We start from the raw sequence: 13158 nt of genomic DNA, 5'->3' as shown, positions 1-13158 counted from the left end.
CAAGGTGTGAAAATGACCTTTCAAGGGGAGTATAACCCCATCAAAGACTAAGAAGATTTCAAGTACCAGGTAAGCCTTTCTAATAACGTAAAGAACTTCTGTCTTGTTAGGATTAAGTTTTAGCTTCTTCACCTTCATCTGGCCCATTACTGACTCCAAGCACCAGCTTATAACATCAACAGCATCCTTGGAATTAGGTGGAAGAGGTAACTAGCTAATCCACATATTGGTGATGCTGCAGCCCAAACCTCCTGATGACCTCTCCCAGTGGTTTTAAATAGATATTAAATAGCATGGGGGATAAGATGGAACCCTGAAGCACTTCACAGGTCAATGTCCATGAGGCAGAACAGGAATCCATCCAACACCACCCTCAGAGACTGGTGCCCTAGGTAGAACTTGAACCACTGTAACACAGTGCCCCCACCCAGTGCTGAGAGATGGTTCAGTAGGATTCTGTGCTTGATAGTATCAAAAGCCATTGAGAGATCAAACAAAACTAGCAGAGTTGCATTCCCTTTGCCTAGTAGGGATGGGCACAAACTGGCTCAGGAGTGAAAATTCGGGACAAACTTGGGCCGGTTCAGGGCTTGGAAACCAATGTTAGGGGGAGATGTGCTCCCCAAACTTTGGCCTGTTCAGTTTGGCTGTTCAGCCTTTCTCTGCTGGCTCAGCTTTCTCAGGTTCCCTTGCACAGCCAAGGGACCACTTGAAGGAGCCTGAGACAGCTTGGCCAGAAGAAAGGAGAGTATGAAATGCTCTCTGGAAGGCACTTTATCCCCAAATTTAACCCTCTGGTTTTTCTCCCCCCCCCCACCCTCAAAGTGGCAGGGAGCAAAACCAAAGGGCTAAATTAAGCCCCTTCCTGGGCAATCCTCCCCTTTATCCCAGCCACGGTTTGCCAAGGCTGGGAGAAAGGGGGAAGGGAAGCACCTTCCATGGAATCCACCCTTTCTCCCACACATGGTGTGCCATGGTCAGGAGAAAGGGGGAACTGAACTTGCCAAACCAATTTGGTGTGAGTGTGAGGCTGGTTTGGGGCTTGGTCCGTGGGCTGCCATGGATGCCAAACCACCTTTTTTCAGTCCATACCCATTCCTACTGTCTAGTTCTCAGTAGAGGTCATCAACTAAGGCAGCCAGAATAGTCTCTGTCCCAAACTGTAGCTTGAAGGCAGACTGAAATCGGTCCTGAAAATTAGCCTTTTCCAAGAGCCCCTGGAGCTGAGAAGCAACCACCTCTCAAACATTTTGCCCAAGAATGGAAGACTGGAGTCTGGCTAGAAGTCCTCCAACACAGTAGGGCTTAGGGAGGGTCCCCTGCCCCCAGGTCTATCACTGCCTCCTTGAACATAAGGAATACAACCTCTGCTCTCAAGGAAGCATTTACCACTCCCTTACCCACTCAGCCAGCCTCCCTTTCACAGCTCTTGTCAGCCAGGAAGGGCAAGAACATAGGTGGTAGGTCTCACCTCTCCAAGAAACTTGTCCACATCATCAGGTTCCACAAGCTGAAAGGTATCACAAACTAAAAGGTATCCAAGTAAATGGGACAAGCAGGTACCAAAGGTATATCATCTGGACATACAACCACACTAGCATCTAACCCACAGTGGATCTGGACAATTTTGTCTTCAAAGTAGCAAATTGATCACAGTTAACCATAGTATGGTCAGAATCTAATTCCCTGGGGCTATGATGTAAAAGCCCCCAGACCACACACAACAGCTCAGCTGGATGATAACATGCAGACACAATAGTGGTGAAGAAATATTGCCTTTTCATCACTGTCATCACCCCAGAACAGGCTCTAATATGGGCTCTATGCCAAGTTCAATCAGTCTCTGACTTTTTCACTGGTGGCGCTCTTGAGCATAGGATTGCATTGTAAACTGTACTATCTGCAGCATGGAAAGTTATTGTTTTATTCTATTTAAATATATTTTTCAGCAGGATCTTAAAGAAGAGCACCTGGATCAACTGTATATTAAAATAAGATTTCTCAAAATGGACCAAAACGTATCCCCAAATATTCACAGCTGGATTTCAAGCTGTTATTATGTTCTTGAAGGAATCTTCCACTCATGGAAAAATCTCTTTCTGTAAGCAGAAGGAGTTTATCTGTGAGTTGAAAGATACCTTTGAATTCACCAATCTGAAATCACATGTAAAAGAAGAAATCATTTATTTATTTTGAAAATTTCTAGCTATTCTTTCCCCTAAAAAAGCATTCAAGGCAACTTACAAGTAAAGGATTCAAACACATTTATGTAGCTTTATACTGTTCTTGTTAATGTGCTTCTGTAGAGCAATTTTTAGCATAGGACACATGCCATATAGGGAGGATTATGAGGAAACCAAACAGATCAAGCAAGATCAGTGTGGTCAATCAGTCTGAAAAAAATGCCTTCTCACAAAAATACTCTAATAATTAGTACCTCTTCAAGAGAGAAAATTGCTTTCTGTGTATAATTTTAGAGGAAATTCTTCTCTAGTCCACTGCTCTGCATTGATGAAAAATAGTACTTTACCTGGAATTCCTGGTATACCAGGATCCCCTCTGTTCCCAGGAAATCCAGGTTCTCCTACAAGGCCTGGTAGGCCTGGTGATCCTTTTTCACCTTTTCTTCCTCTTTCTCCTGGGGGACCTGGATCGCCCTATGATGCATCAATGAAATCTGTTTTATTTTAATTGCAGCAAATAATAACTGATCTATGAAGCAGTACATGGTCGCAGCAAAGTTCCTGTTTGCTTTCTATACCTTGGGTCCTGGTTTTCCTGCTGTAACACAAGCTGGTTCTCCTTTATCCCCTGGAGCACCAACAAGGCCAGGTGGCCCTGGTATACCTACAGGTCCAAGAAAACCTGAAGAACCTTGTTCACCCTTAGGACCTGTAATGATAGTATTAGATTATTTGGAAACTGTATGAAGAGATCATAACCACAAAATCAAAGCAAGTCAAAAGAAGTCAGCATGGTGTCATGACTAATTGAATCCTCACTCTGCCATGAAAAGCTACTGGTTGACTATGGGCTAGTCACGTACTCTCAGCCTAACCCCACAGGGTTGTTGTACAGATAAAATGGAGAAGGGGACAATGTTTTAAGCCATTTTGGGTCCCAATGGAGGAGACAAAGGGGTCATAAATGAAGTGAATAAATAGTAAATGATAAAAATAAAATACTGATTGAATAAAGTTCAGAAGCATATATGTTGTAGTCTGATACCCCCTCTTCCAGCACTTTCTTGTTGTGGGCTAATTAGTTGTGGGTTCTCTAACCAAATATCCTTCAACCATCAGAGTTCATTAGCGATCATCAGAGTTCATTAGCTGAATTTATCAACCCCCTTCACTAAGAATATGCCATGTCTCCCACAGATGAATAGCAATTCCCAGAATACAAAAAAAAAACCCCACCCCAAACCCCAAATATCTATGATATTACCATGAGGATAGCAGTTCATAATCTCATTATAACATGAAGTAGGAGAACTAACTCTGTCTTGGATCCATCAATAATTTCTGAAGGTGAAAGGAATCTGCTTCCATGGTGCATGACTTTACCTCCTCCCCTCTCTCACTGTACCTCCAAAAATGCTTTTTGAAACACTTCTCCTGGGAGATGGGGGATTTCCTCAGGAACACATGAGGGAGACTGGCACAAAGCACCCCATTTCTATCCATACAAATCCTTCACTGGATTAAATGTGCTTCAGCACATTTGTTAAAATTATTTACTATATTACATATTTTTATTTTTCCATAATTTAAAACTAGTATAATAATATTTTTCATTTATGTATACATTGCTGCCTTTCAGACCTTAGAAATATGGCCATGAATCCAGCATATTTATTATTCAAGCAGGTATTACAGAAACACCCTCAAGGTGACCATTCAGATACCTGGTACTCCCATGTCCCCTCTGTCTCCTGGGGCTCCTGGCAGTCCTTGTGCCCCAGGAATTCCAGAATGTCCTTTATCACCTTTGGAACCTGAAAATGTAAACAAAGTTGATGCTGCATGCTTTTTTGTGACACCCTTTAGGATTAGCCAGAATATTTTTTATGCAATTTCCTTCATTAGAATATAATCCTAATAAATAGAAAAAAATTTCTGTTTCTTTCTAGCTTCTTCCTTTGCTGCTTCTGCAATGGCTACTTATTCCTTCTGCTCCCAGGATTGCTACTAATAGAATATAGCAAAATTCAGACATCTATAATTCTACAAGTTTGCACTGAAAAATAAAAGCATAGTGCAATGATATCTGTTTTAAATGCCTTTTTACTAGACTAATCTGAGCTGCTCTCTGAAGAGTATTTATTTCTTCGTTCTTTAACCTGGAGAGCCAGCTTGGTGTAGTGGTTAAGTGTGTGGACTCTTATCTGGGAGAACCATGTTTGATTCCCCGCTCCTCCACTTGCACCTGCTAGCATGGCCTTGGGTCAGCCATAGCTCTGGCAGAGGTTGTCCTTGAAAGGGCAGCTGCTGTGAGAGCCCTCTCCAGCCCCACCCACCTCACAGGGTGTCTGTTGTGGAGAAGGAAGGTAAAGGAGATTGTGAGCCGCTCTGAGACTCTTCGGAGTGGAGGGCAGGATATAAATCCAATATCTTCTTCTTCTTCTATATCATATTACAAAAGTCAGTGGCAAGTAACAAGCACACATATATTAAGATGGATACTCATCACACAAAACAAATATCTTTCAAAGTATTCTATTAAATGCAAAAAAAACCCTCTGAAAAAGATCATATGATAAATATTCTTGTACAATTCCCTTTATAAAATACACAGATTTATGTTTTCCAAAAAAATTCATAATATAAATATTATGGCAGCTTTCTTAATTGGTTTTCAGAATAATGTAATTATACAAAAACAGAAAGAAGTCTTGTGATAACTCAAAGGCTAACACATTTACTGTGGTATATGGCTTTATGGATCAGAATCCACTTCATGAGATGCCTTAAGCCATCCTTAGATGTGACAGTGTTCTGGCTACCCTGGAATTCCATTCATGCATACTGTCAAATTTCACACCCTGGCTATATCTACAGATGTAGCCACTGAAATGTGGCAGCAGTTTGCATGACTGGATAGCTGAAAAAACACAGCCTGCTATAGTGAGAATGAACATCAGATCACTATGAGCATATGTAGGGCAGGTTCATCCAACAGTCCATCTAGAGCCAATTTTGTTATAATAAGTGGCGCTTAGCATTAAAAAACGGAGATAAAACTAAAAGATTTATGTGGTTCAGTGTTCTTTCTCATGGTACTGTTTAAGACCCTAAAAGCAGTGCCAGTGGAGTCACAGTAGACGAAGGCAACTCCACCACCACCTCACTGCACCCTTCTTTGCCTGTAGAAATGTAGTCTTGTGTTTCAGTACATCCAAAAGAACAGTGTAGGGTAGGGAATGAGAGAGGTCTACAGGGAACTGATGGAAACTCCTCTCCCCTTCTCCCCAAATGGAAATGCTGTCATCAGAACTCCTGTTCTGCCAAGGGAATGGCAACTTAAGGTCCAGACCGTAACTTATAAGGAAAGCTATATATACCTAATGGACCTGGTGTTCCTGGTGGCCCATGAGTACCCATGCATCCTTGTGCACCTTGCTGTCCTTTTTCTCCTTTGAGTCCCACTCTTCCAGGCATCCCTACAGCAACAGTGACAAGACTTAAATTGGAAAAACAGCAACAGCAGCACACTTTCTTCAACATAACAGGCAAACAAAAACTGTGCAGATTGAAGTTTTATTCCCTAGCTTTGTACAACTATTTGCATTTTTAAAATTTAAAGTATTTATATTCTTGCATTCTACCCGAGGCAGCTCTCCAAGATAGGAAAGAATATGATTGAAAGCAAGCCACAAAAATAACAAAAACTAAGAACACAAACCAATAACTAAACAGAACAAACAAATTAAATGCCACTAAAAGAATGAGCAAACAAGGAAGTTTCCATGAGTACCTAAAATGGATAAGGGCCTTTTTTGTAGCAGGAGCTCCTTTGCATATTAGGTCACACACCCTGATGTAGCCAATCCTCTTGGAGCTTAAGTAGGCCCTGTACTAAGAGCCCTGTAAGCTCTTGGAGGACTGGCTACATCAGGGGTGTGTGGCCTAATATGCAAAGGAGTTCCTGTTACCAAAAAAGCCCTGTAGACATCTAATGAATGAATGCCACAATTTATATCTCACCTTATTTCGAATGATAATATGACATTATATTATAATTCAAATGGCATCACATAGTGCAGTCCTAGAAAGAGTCACATTCTAGCACTAATAGTGTTTAGAAATGGGATATGTGCATCTTTTTATATTTTCATATAAGTAAATATTTACATGTGCTTTTAACAAGTAAGAACATCTTAAAACCAGAAACTTTACCACAAATTTAAAAATTCATCACAAATATAATCCCAATAACAAAACCATAATTGCTTTGAAATATACCAGAAATTGCTATGTACCTTTGGGTCCTTGTTCACCTTTGTCTCCAAAGCTCATTCTGGAATCTGATATTCCAGGAGAACCTTTATCTCCTTGCTCACCTTTCCCCCCAGAAGATCCCATTCTTCCTCTTGGCCCTGGAAGGCCAGGAAAACCTGCAACCACAATAAAAAATAGAATAGAATTAAGAAATTTTTCCATCAGCTATCAAATGTCAAAGGACTGCAATAAATTCCTCTTAAGGAAGCTACAACAACAAAAGCTACTTTTTAGTCTTCTTTCTATTCCTCTTGCTTTTGTTGTATCCAAAGCTTAGAAAGGAACTGGCAGTGTATTTTACCATTATCTGCTTTTCAAAAAGTAGTGACATGATATCTGAAATGCAGACACAGCAAACAAAAGTACTCTGACTGTTTCCTCACTAGCAGCTGCTCCACCCCCAGTCTTCTGTTTTCCCAGGCTCAAGTGATCAGTTCTCCACCAGTTAATGCACAAGTGCATTTTGATCCATGGCTCCCTCCAATTTTCCCTTATGGCTTCCTGCTCTTGTTTTTGTTGGAATTATGTATCTGTTCTGTATGTCCTTTGCAATGTTCTAAAGTTCCAGTCATTATAGGATTAACACTGTGCCTGATTCCCTATTGTCTGCATGACCTAGGAAGAAGATATTGACTGCTGTCAATCAAGATCTAGACGCAGGAAAACTGGTTTGTTTGTTTGGTCAGTTAGTCAGGTGACTTCCTTTGTTCAGGCAGAGAGGTCAAGGAGAAGGAGGAAGTATCCTCCATTAAGCATGTGGTCTTTAATGTGTTAGGATGTAGTTCTTAGAGTTTGTTATTTTCACCTCCCAGCACCCTTTCCCTGTAGTAATAAATATGTTTTTTGCCTTCATGTTAAATGTCTCTCAATGATTATTTGATTCAGCGATCCATTGAACTGTTCGAGATAAAGAAATAGAATTTCAAACAGAATTCCCTACAGTTTTTTGGAGATAAAGAAACTTTGAGGGAAACTGGAGGGAGCCGCAGATCAAAATGCAGCAAATGGTGGGGAATTGATTGCTTGAGCCATCAGCTACTGACCCGCCGCCTTGCCGACATAGGGGTTAGGGGGTTGGCCTTACAATGGCTTTCCTCCTTCCTCAAGGGTCGGGGACAAAGGGTGGCGATCGGGAGCGAGCGGTCCCAGAGGCGCACACTAGACTGTGGGGTGCCCCAGGGAGCAGTTCTCTCCCCAATGTTATTTAACATCTATATGCGCCCCCTTGCCCAGAGGTTTGGGCTGGGTTGCCATCAATATGCAGATGACACCCAGCTCTATCTGCTAATGGACGGCCGACCTGGCTGCGCCCCAGGGAATCTGGATCAGGCACTGCAGGCTGTTGCAACGTGGCTTAGACTGAGTGGGCTGAAGCTGAACCCGACGAAGACAGAGGTCCTTTGCGTGGGCCGCGGTGCTCTGGGGAAGGAAATACCTCTCCTGGTTTTTGACGGTGCGCCATTGAAAGCAGCGCACCAGGTAAAGAGCCTGGGAGTTCTACTGGAGCCTTCATTATTAATGGAGGCCCAGATAGCAGCCACTGCCAAGTCAGTGTTTTTTCATCTGAAGCGGGCAAGGCAGTTGGCCCCTTTCCTAGAGCGTCGGGACCTAGCAACAGTGATTCATGCGACGGTCACCTCAAGATTGGACTACTGTAATGCCCTCTACATGGGGCTGCCTTTGTGCCGAACCCGGAAGCTGCAGCTAGTGCAGAACGCGGCGGCTAGGCTGTTGCTAGGACTCCCGAAGTGGGAGCATATACAGCCAGGGCTGCGCAAACTGCACTGGCTGCCGGTTACATACCGGGTTCGCTACAAAGTGCTGGTTATTACCTTTAAAGCCCTATATGGCCGAGGACTGGCCTACCTGAGGGACCGTCTTTCCCCATATGAGCCCCAGAGAGCACTGAGGTCAGCAGGGAAGAACAAGCTGACTATCCCTGGGCCAAAAGAGGCCAAATTGCAGAACACTCGTGCACGGGCCTTTTCCATCGTGGCTCCATGCCTATGGAACCAGCTCCCGGAGGAGGTGCGGGCCCTGCGGAGTCTTGACCAATTCCGCAGGGCCTGCAAGATCACCCTTTTAAAGCTGGCTTTTATGGACTGCTGATTTATGATCGTTAAATAAATGGATCCGCCAACATGATTTTGTTTTAGGGATCCTCGCTATCATGTAAACTGACAGAAATAGCACCAGGAACATCACTGTCACTGTCAGATTAAGTTAACTGTGAACTGAATTGCTTTTAAATAATGTTAATTTTTAAAGCCTTGTATATTTATTGTACTGTATATTTTATGGATGTTGTTAACCGCCCTGAGCCTGCTTCGGCGGGGAGGGCGGGGTATAAATAAAATTTTATTTTATTATTTTTATTATAAGGAAAGCAGAAGCCCAGGGGCAGAGCAACTGCTAGTGAGGAATCGGTCTCTGTGTAACTCATTGCTTTACCTGCCTCACTACCGTCAACAAATATAAACTGGAAAATAAACAGTCACTTGTGTAATCGAGTATTGGTTCATGTCTACACTTGCTTCAAACTTTATACTGTTATAAGCAATACAAAACACCTTTTGTTACAGCTCTGTCTTACTTTTAACAAGTAATAAAAGACAGCAGCTCAGACTTCCTCAAGCAACTACACAGAGATAAGTGGCTTGCCTTATATTTTGAGAACTGCAGAACATATTAAATCAACACCTGCTCAAGTAATTTATCTACAAGCTACACAAAGTACAAACAAGGCAGATGCTCTATCACTTACCTATGCTTCCAGGGATACCTCGATTTCCAGAGACTCCAGGTAATCCAGGAATACCCACAGGACCTATTAAGCCCCTTTCTCCTCTTGGGCCTGTGGGAAGGAAGCAAAACAAAATAGTGTTCTGAATGGCACTGATAAATAAACTATAAGAGACACAGAAAGCAATTACAACTGATTTAAAAAACAACAACAACCATATGAAGCTGTTTTATGCCAAATCAGATAATTGGCTAACCCAGAATGCTAGCTGGAAGATCTCAGACAAATTTATTTCCCACCCCTGCTGCCTATCTTTACCTGGGTAACCCAAACTGCATCCCTGCTACCCTTCTTTCCTTGACACTCTGGAAGCACAAAAATTCACCCTCACTGGGGATGAGGATAGGAAAGTTTCTCCTCCATACTCCCAGTGGCTATGGCCTTTCAGTGCACCCATTACTCCTTCTGCTTTGAACAAGAATGGAATCAGCCCAAGAGGCTCCAGAGGGCTAAACTGCTAAAGTGGAAATGACAAATGAAATGCCAATCTCCCATGCAGCTTGTTCTTTAGTAAAATATTCATGTTTGGAGTTCCCCCAGGCCATTGGTGGGGGATGGAGGGGTAGGGGTGCCAGATCCAGGTTGGGAAACTCTTTGAGATTTGGCGATGGAGCCTGGGGAGGACAGGGACCTCAGTGGAGTACAATGAAGGGTTGCCATGTCTATGTTGGAAAATACCTGGAGACTCTGTGTGTGGATCCAGAAGATGGTGGGGTTTGGGGAGGGAAGGGCCTCAATATGGTACAATGTCATAGAGTCCACCCTTCAAAGCAGCCATTTTCTCCAGGGGAGCTGATCTTTGCCAGCTGAAGATCAGTTGTAAATGCCAGAGATCTCCAGGTCCCACCTGGAGGCTGGTAATCTTAGTACGTCAGAGAGCCCACCCTCCAAAGCATCCATTTTCTCCAAGGAAACTGATATTTGTAGTCTGGAGATTAACTTTAATTCCATGGGATCCCCCCATACCACCTGGAGGCTGGCATTTCTAAGTTTCCAATCTCCATATGGCAGCTGGAGATCTCCTGCTATTATACCCCACTGAAGTCCCTCCTCTCCCCTAACCCCGCCCTCCTTAGGCTCCACTTCCAAAATCTTCAGGTATTTCTCAGCCTGGAGTTGCAAACCTAGTCTGGGGACTAATGTCATGATCTGTGACAAGGAAATAAAACAAAATAAATGTCAGCAATAAGTATCCCAAGTTGACAGTCAATGCCAACCAAATGTTTGCTTGGCTTGGATGCTGGATGTGGTGTTTCCCCCCCACTGCACATACAGCATTTTTTTTTTGCATCTGCTGAACCTGTTCAGATGAATGATCTATATGTAAAAGGTTATTTTAACATTCAGATCCTTCTTGCTGAATTGGGGGAGGGGGAGATGCCTCATATACAACTCACAGTGCCATTATTCAGTCTTTAGAATGTTATCCCCATTATTTCTATTTACTTCACTTAGGCTGTTTTCGCACTGACCTTAATCAGCAGCGACGCCCCTCTTCACCGCGCAGGATCGGCGCGGATTTCGCACTAATTGCTGCGGAGCACCCGGAAGAGCCGGAAAGTCCCGCGGCTTTTGCGGCGCAAACGGAAACCACCAAAAACCAGTTTCCATTTGCGCTGCAAAAGCCACGGGACTTTCCGGCTCTTCCGGGTGCTCCGCGGCAATTAGTGCGAAATCCGCGCCGATCCTGCGCAGTGAAGAGGGGCGTCGCTGCTGATTAAGGTCAGTGCGAAAACAGCACTTGAGTTTCTCATTGACACTCAATGCAGATTACACACTTTAAAACAATGGAGTAGGAGGAGTTAATACAATTAAAACAATACAGTGTTATGCAAACAACAAACAATACATTGAAAGTCCATTGCAAAGTTAAGAACACACTTCAAACAGTATAGGACAGGGGCCAAATCAGGATCCTATCAGGCCCCCAAGCAACTGACTGTCATCTGCTTCCTTCTCCCCCTCTCTTGCTTCCTTCTGCATCACAACTTGCTTTGCCAGGTTTGCTCAATTGCATGGGAGCTACAGAGCAAAACCTCTATTTTCTCCATTGGCTGAGGCTCCTCCCTTGGGGAGGAAGGGGGGAAGGGGAGAGCTGGCTTTGCCAGGCTCTATCATTTGTACAGCAGAGCTACTGAGCCAAATCTCTCTTCCTTCTATTGGCTGAGGCTCCTCCCCCTCCTGGTCCCCTGAAAGAGGAAAGAGCCAGAGCCCCCTTTGCCCAGCTCCCTGGATTCCATGGGAGAAATACAAAGAAAGCACCTTTAAGACCAACTAGTGCTAATGTTTTAAGTATGTTTTATTTTAAGGTTTTTTTTAAAAAAATCTTTAATTGTGTTTGTCTGTGTCCTTCCTTTATAACATTTATATCTCTGCTACATAATCTTAAATAGGTACACACATTGCCTGGACCAACACAGCCCGGCCCAAAAAGGTCTCATTTATGTCAGATCCAACCCTCATAAGAAATGAGTTCAACACCCTTATATAGGACATAGACATACAATGAACTACACCATGAACTGTCAACACAGACATTTCTTATGCCCTATTGCCTTTACCAAAATGCCCTCAATTTTGTACAGCGCATGGATTGCTAAAAGCATGGGAACCTTCCTGACCTCTTCAGGTTGGCCATTGGCAGGATGGCACCATCAGAAGGCTTCGCTCAAATTAATGAAGCTTCTATAGTGGAGCATATCAAGAGAGATATGTAGGGCCTAAATAATGTACACCAATTGCCAGCACAAGAGTGCCCTTCTGGCAAGAATTAAACACATATACTTTGCTGATAGATCCAGGTGGGCAGCCGTATTGGTCTGAAGCAGTAGAACAAAGTAAGAGTCAAGTATCGCCTTTAAGACCAACAAAGTTTTATTCAGAATGTAAGCTTTCGTATGCATGCATACTTCTTCAGATGAGGGGATGGCCCCTTGCCTTTCCCCATGCATTACACACTGATAATGTCATGCTACTGGCTTCATATTGTTTACAGACTGTATTGGTAATTCCCTATGTAAAAAAAGATGGCAAACAAGTGATACCTGGTGTTCCTGATATTCCTGGCCTGCCTGCCTGGCCTTTGATGCCAGGAAGTCCTTCACTTCCTTGAGGGCCAGGTAATCCTGGTAGTCCAAATTGTCCTTGGGGCCCTGGAATGTCCAATCCTGGAATACCTGGGTCTCCTTTGGGTCCTAGTACACCTTTGGCTCCTAAGGAAAAAAATACATATCATAATGAACTTGAGTGACATGAGTATCCAATCTTAAGCCAGAACCATAAGATTGGAGATGGGCAAATGTTATCCCCATCTTCAAGAAGAGGAAAAAGAATGATCCAGGTAACTACTGACCCATAGCTTGATTGTCTATACATGGAAAAGCTTTAGAACAAATCAACATGGGGGGGGATATGATGGAACCCTGTAGGGCCCCAGAGCATAGATACGATACACCCATCTACTGTATACCTGCTAGTTCTTCTGCAAATAACTTACCTTGTGGGCCTATGATTCCACATGGGCCTGATGGTCCCGGTAAACCAATAAGACAGTCACCCATTTTTCCTGGAGTGCCCTTTTGTCCCGGAATGCCAGCGGTTCCAGGTTCTCCTAAAATATAGTGTTGTATTACAATAGCAGCACATCTCCATTTTTGTCTGACATACACTTACAAACATCATACATGTATCTCAACATCTTGTTCATGCACTTATTTCAGAATCTTGTAATTATCGCCCATGAGTTAGGAAAGATGAATATAAAGCCTGTTGGAAATTGCTAGCCAGATAAAGTCATTTTACAAAAAGGCCTCAGGGGGTTCAAGCACTCAATTCATTCTCCATCTCCCATATCCT

General features: G+C 43.2%; 1 protein-coding gene across 1 annotated transcript in view; it reads right to left on the bottom strand.

Annotated features, from left to right (window-relative positions):
• Window positions 1-13158, bottom strand: part of LOC132574336 (collagen alpha-3(IV) chain-like) — a 90551-nt gene that overhangs the window by 30463 nt on the left and 46930 nt on the right. Inside the window, exons 29-36 of the mRNA XM_060242698.1 lie at window positions 12800-12913; window positions 12348-12515; window positions 9265-9354; window positions 6482-6616; window positions 5564-5662; window positions 3908-3997; window positions 2762-2892; window positions 2531-2657 (exon numbers count right to left, since the gene is read on the bottom strand). Coding sequence (XP_060098681.1) covers window positions 2531-2657; window positions 2762-2892; window positions 3908-3997; window positions 5564-5662; window positions 6482-6616; window positions 9265-9354; window positions 12348-12515; window positions 12800-12913 — 954 coding nt within the window. The remainder of the gene's footprint in view (window positions 1-2530; window positions 2658-2761; window positions 2893-3907; window positions 3998-5563; window positions 5663-6481; window positions 6617-9264; window positions 9355-12347; window positions 12516-12799; window positions 12914-13158) is intronic.

Source organism: Heteronotia binoei, chromosome 6 (assembly GCF_032191835.1).
Source record: "Heteronotia binoei isolate CCM8104 ecotype False Entrance Well chromosome 6, APGP_CSIRO_Hbin_v1, whole genome shotgun sequence".
NCBI classification, from domain to species: Eukaryota; Metazoa; Chordata; class Lepidosauria; order Squamata; family Gekkonidae; genus Heteronotia; species Heteronotia binoei.
The sequence above is the reverse complement of the archived record's forward strand: the minus strand, read 5'-3'. Positions and strand labels throughout refer to the sequence as shown.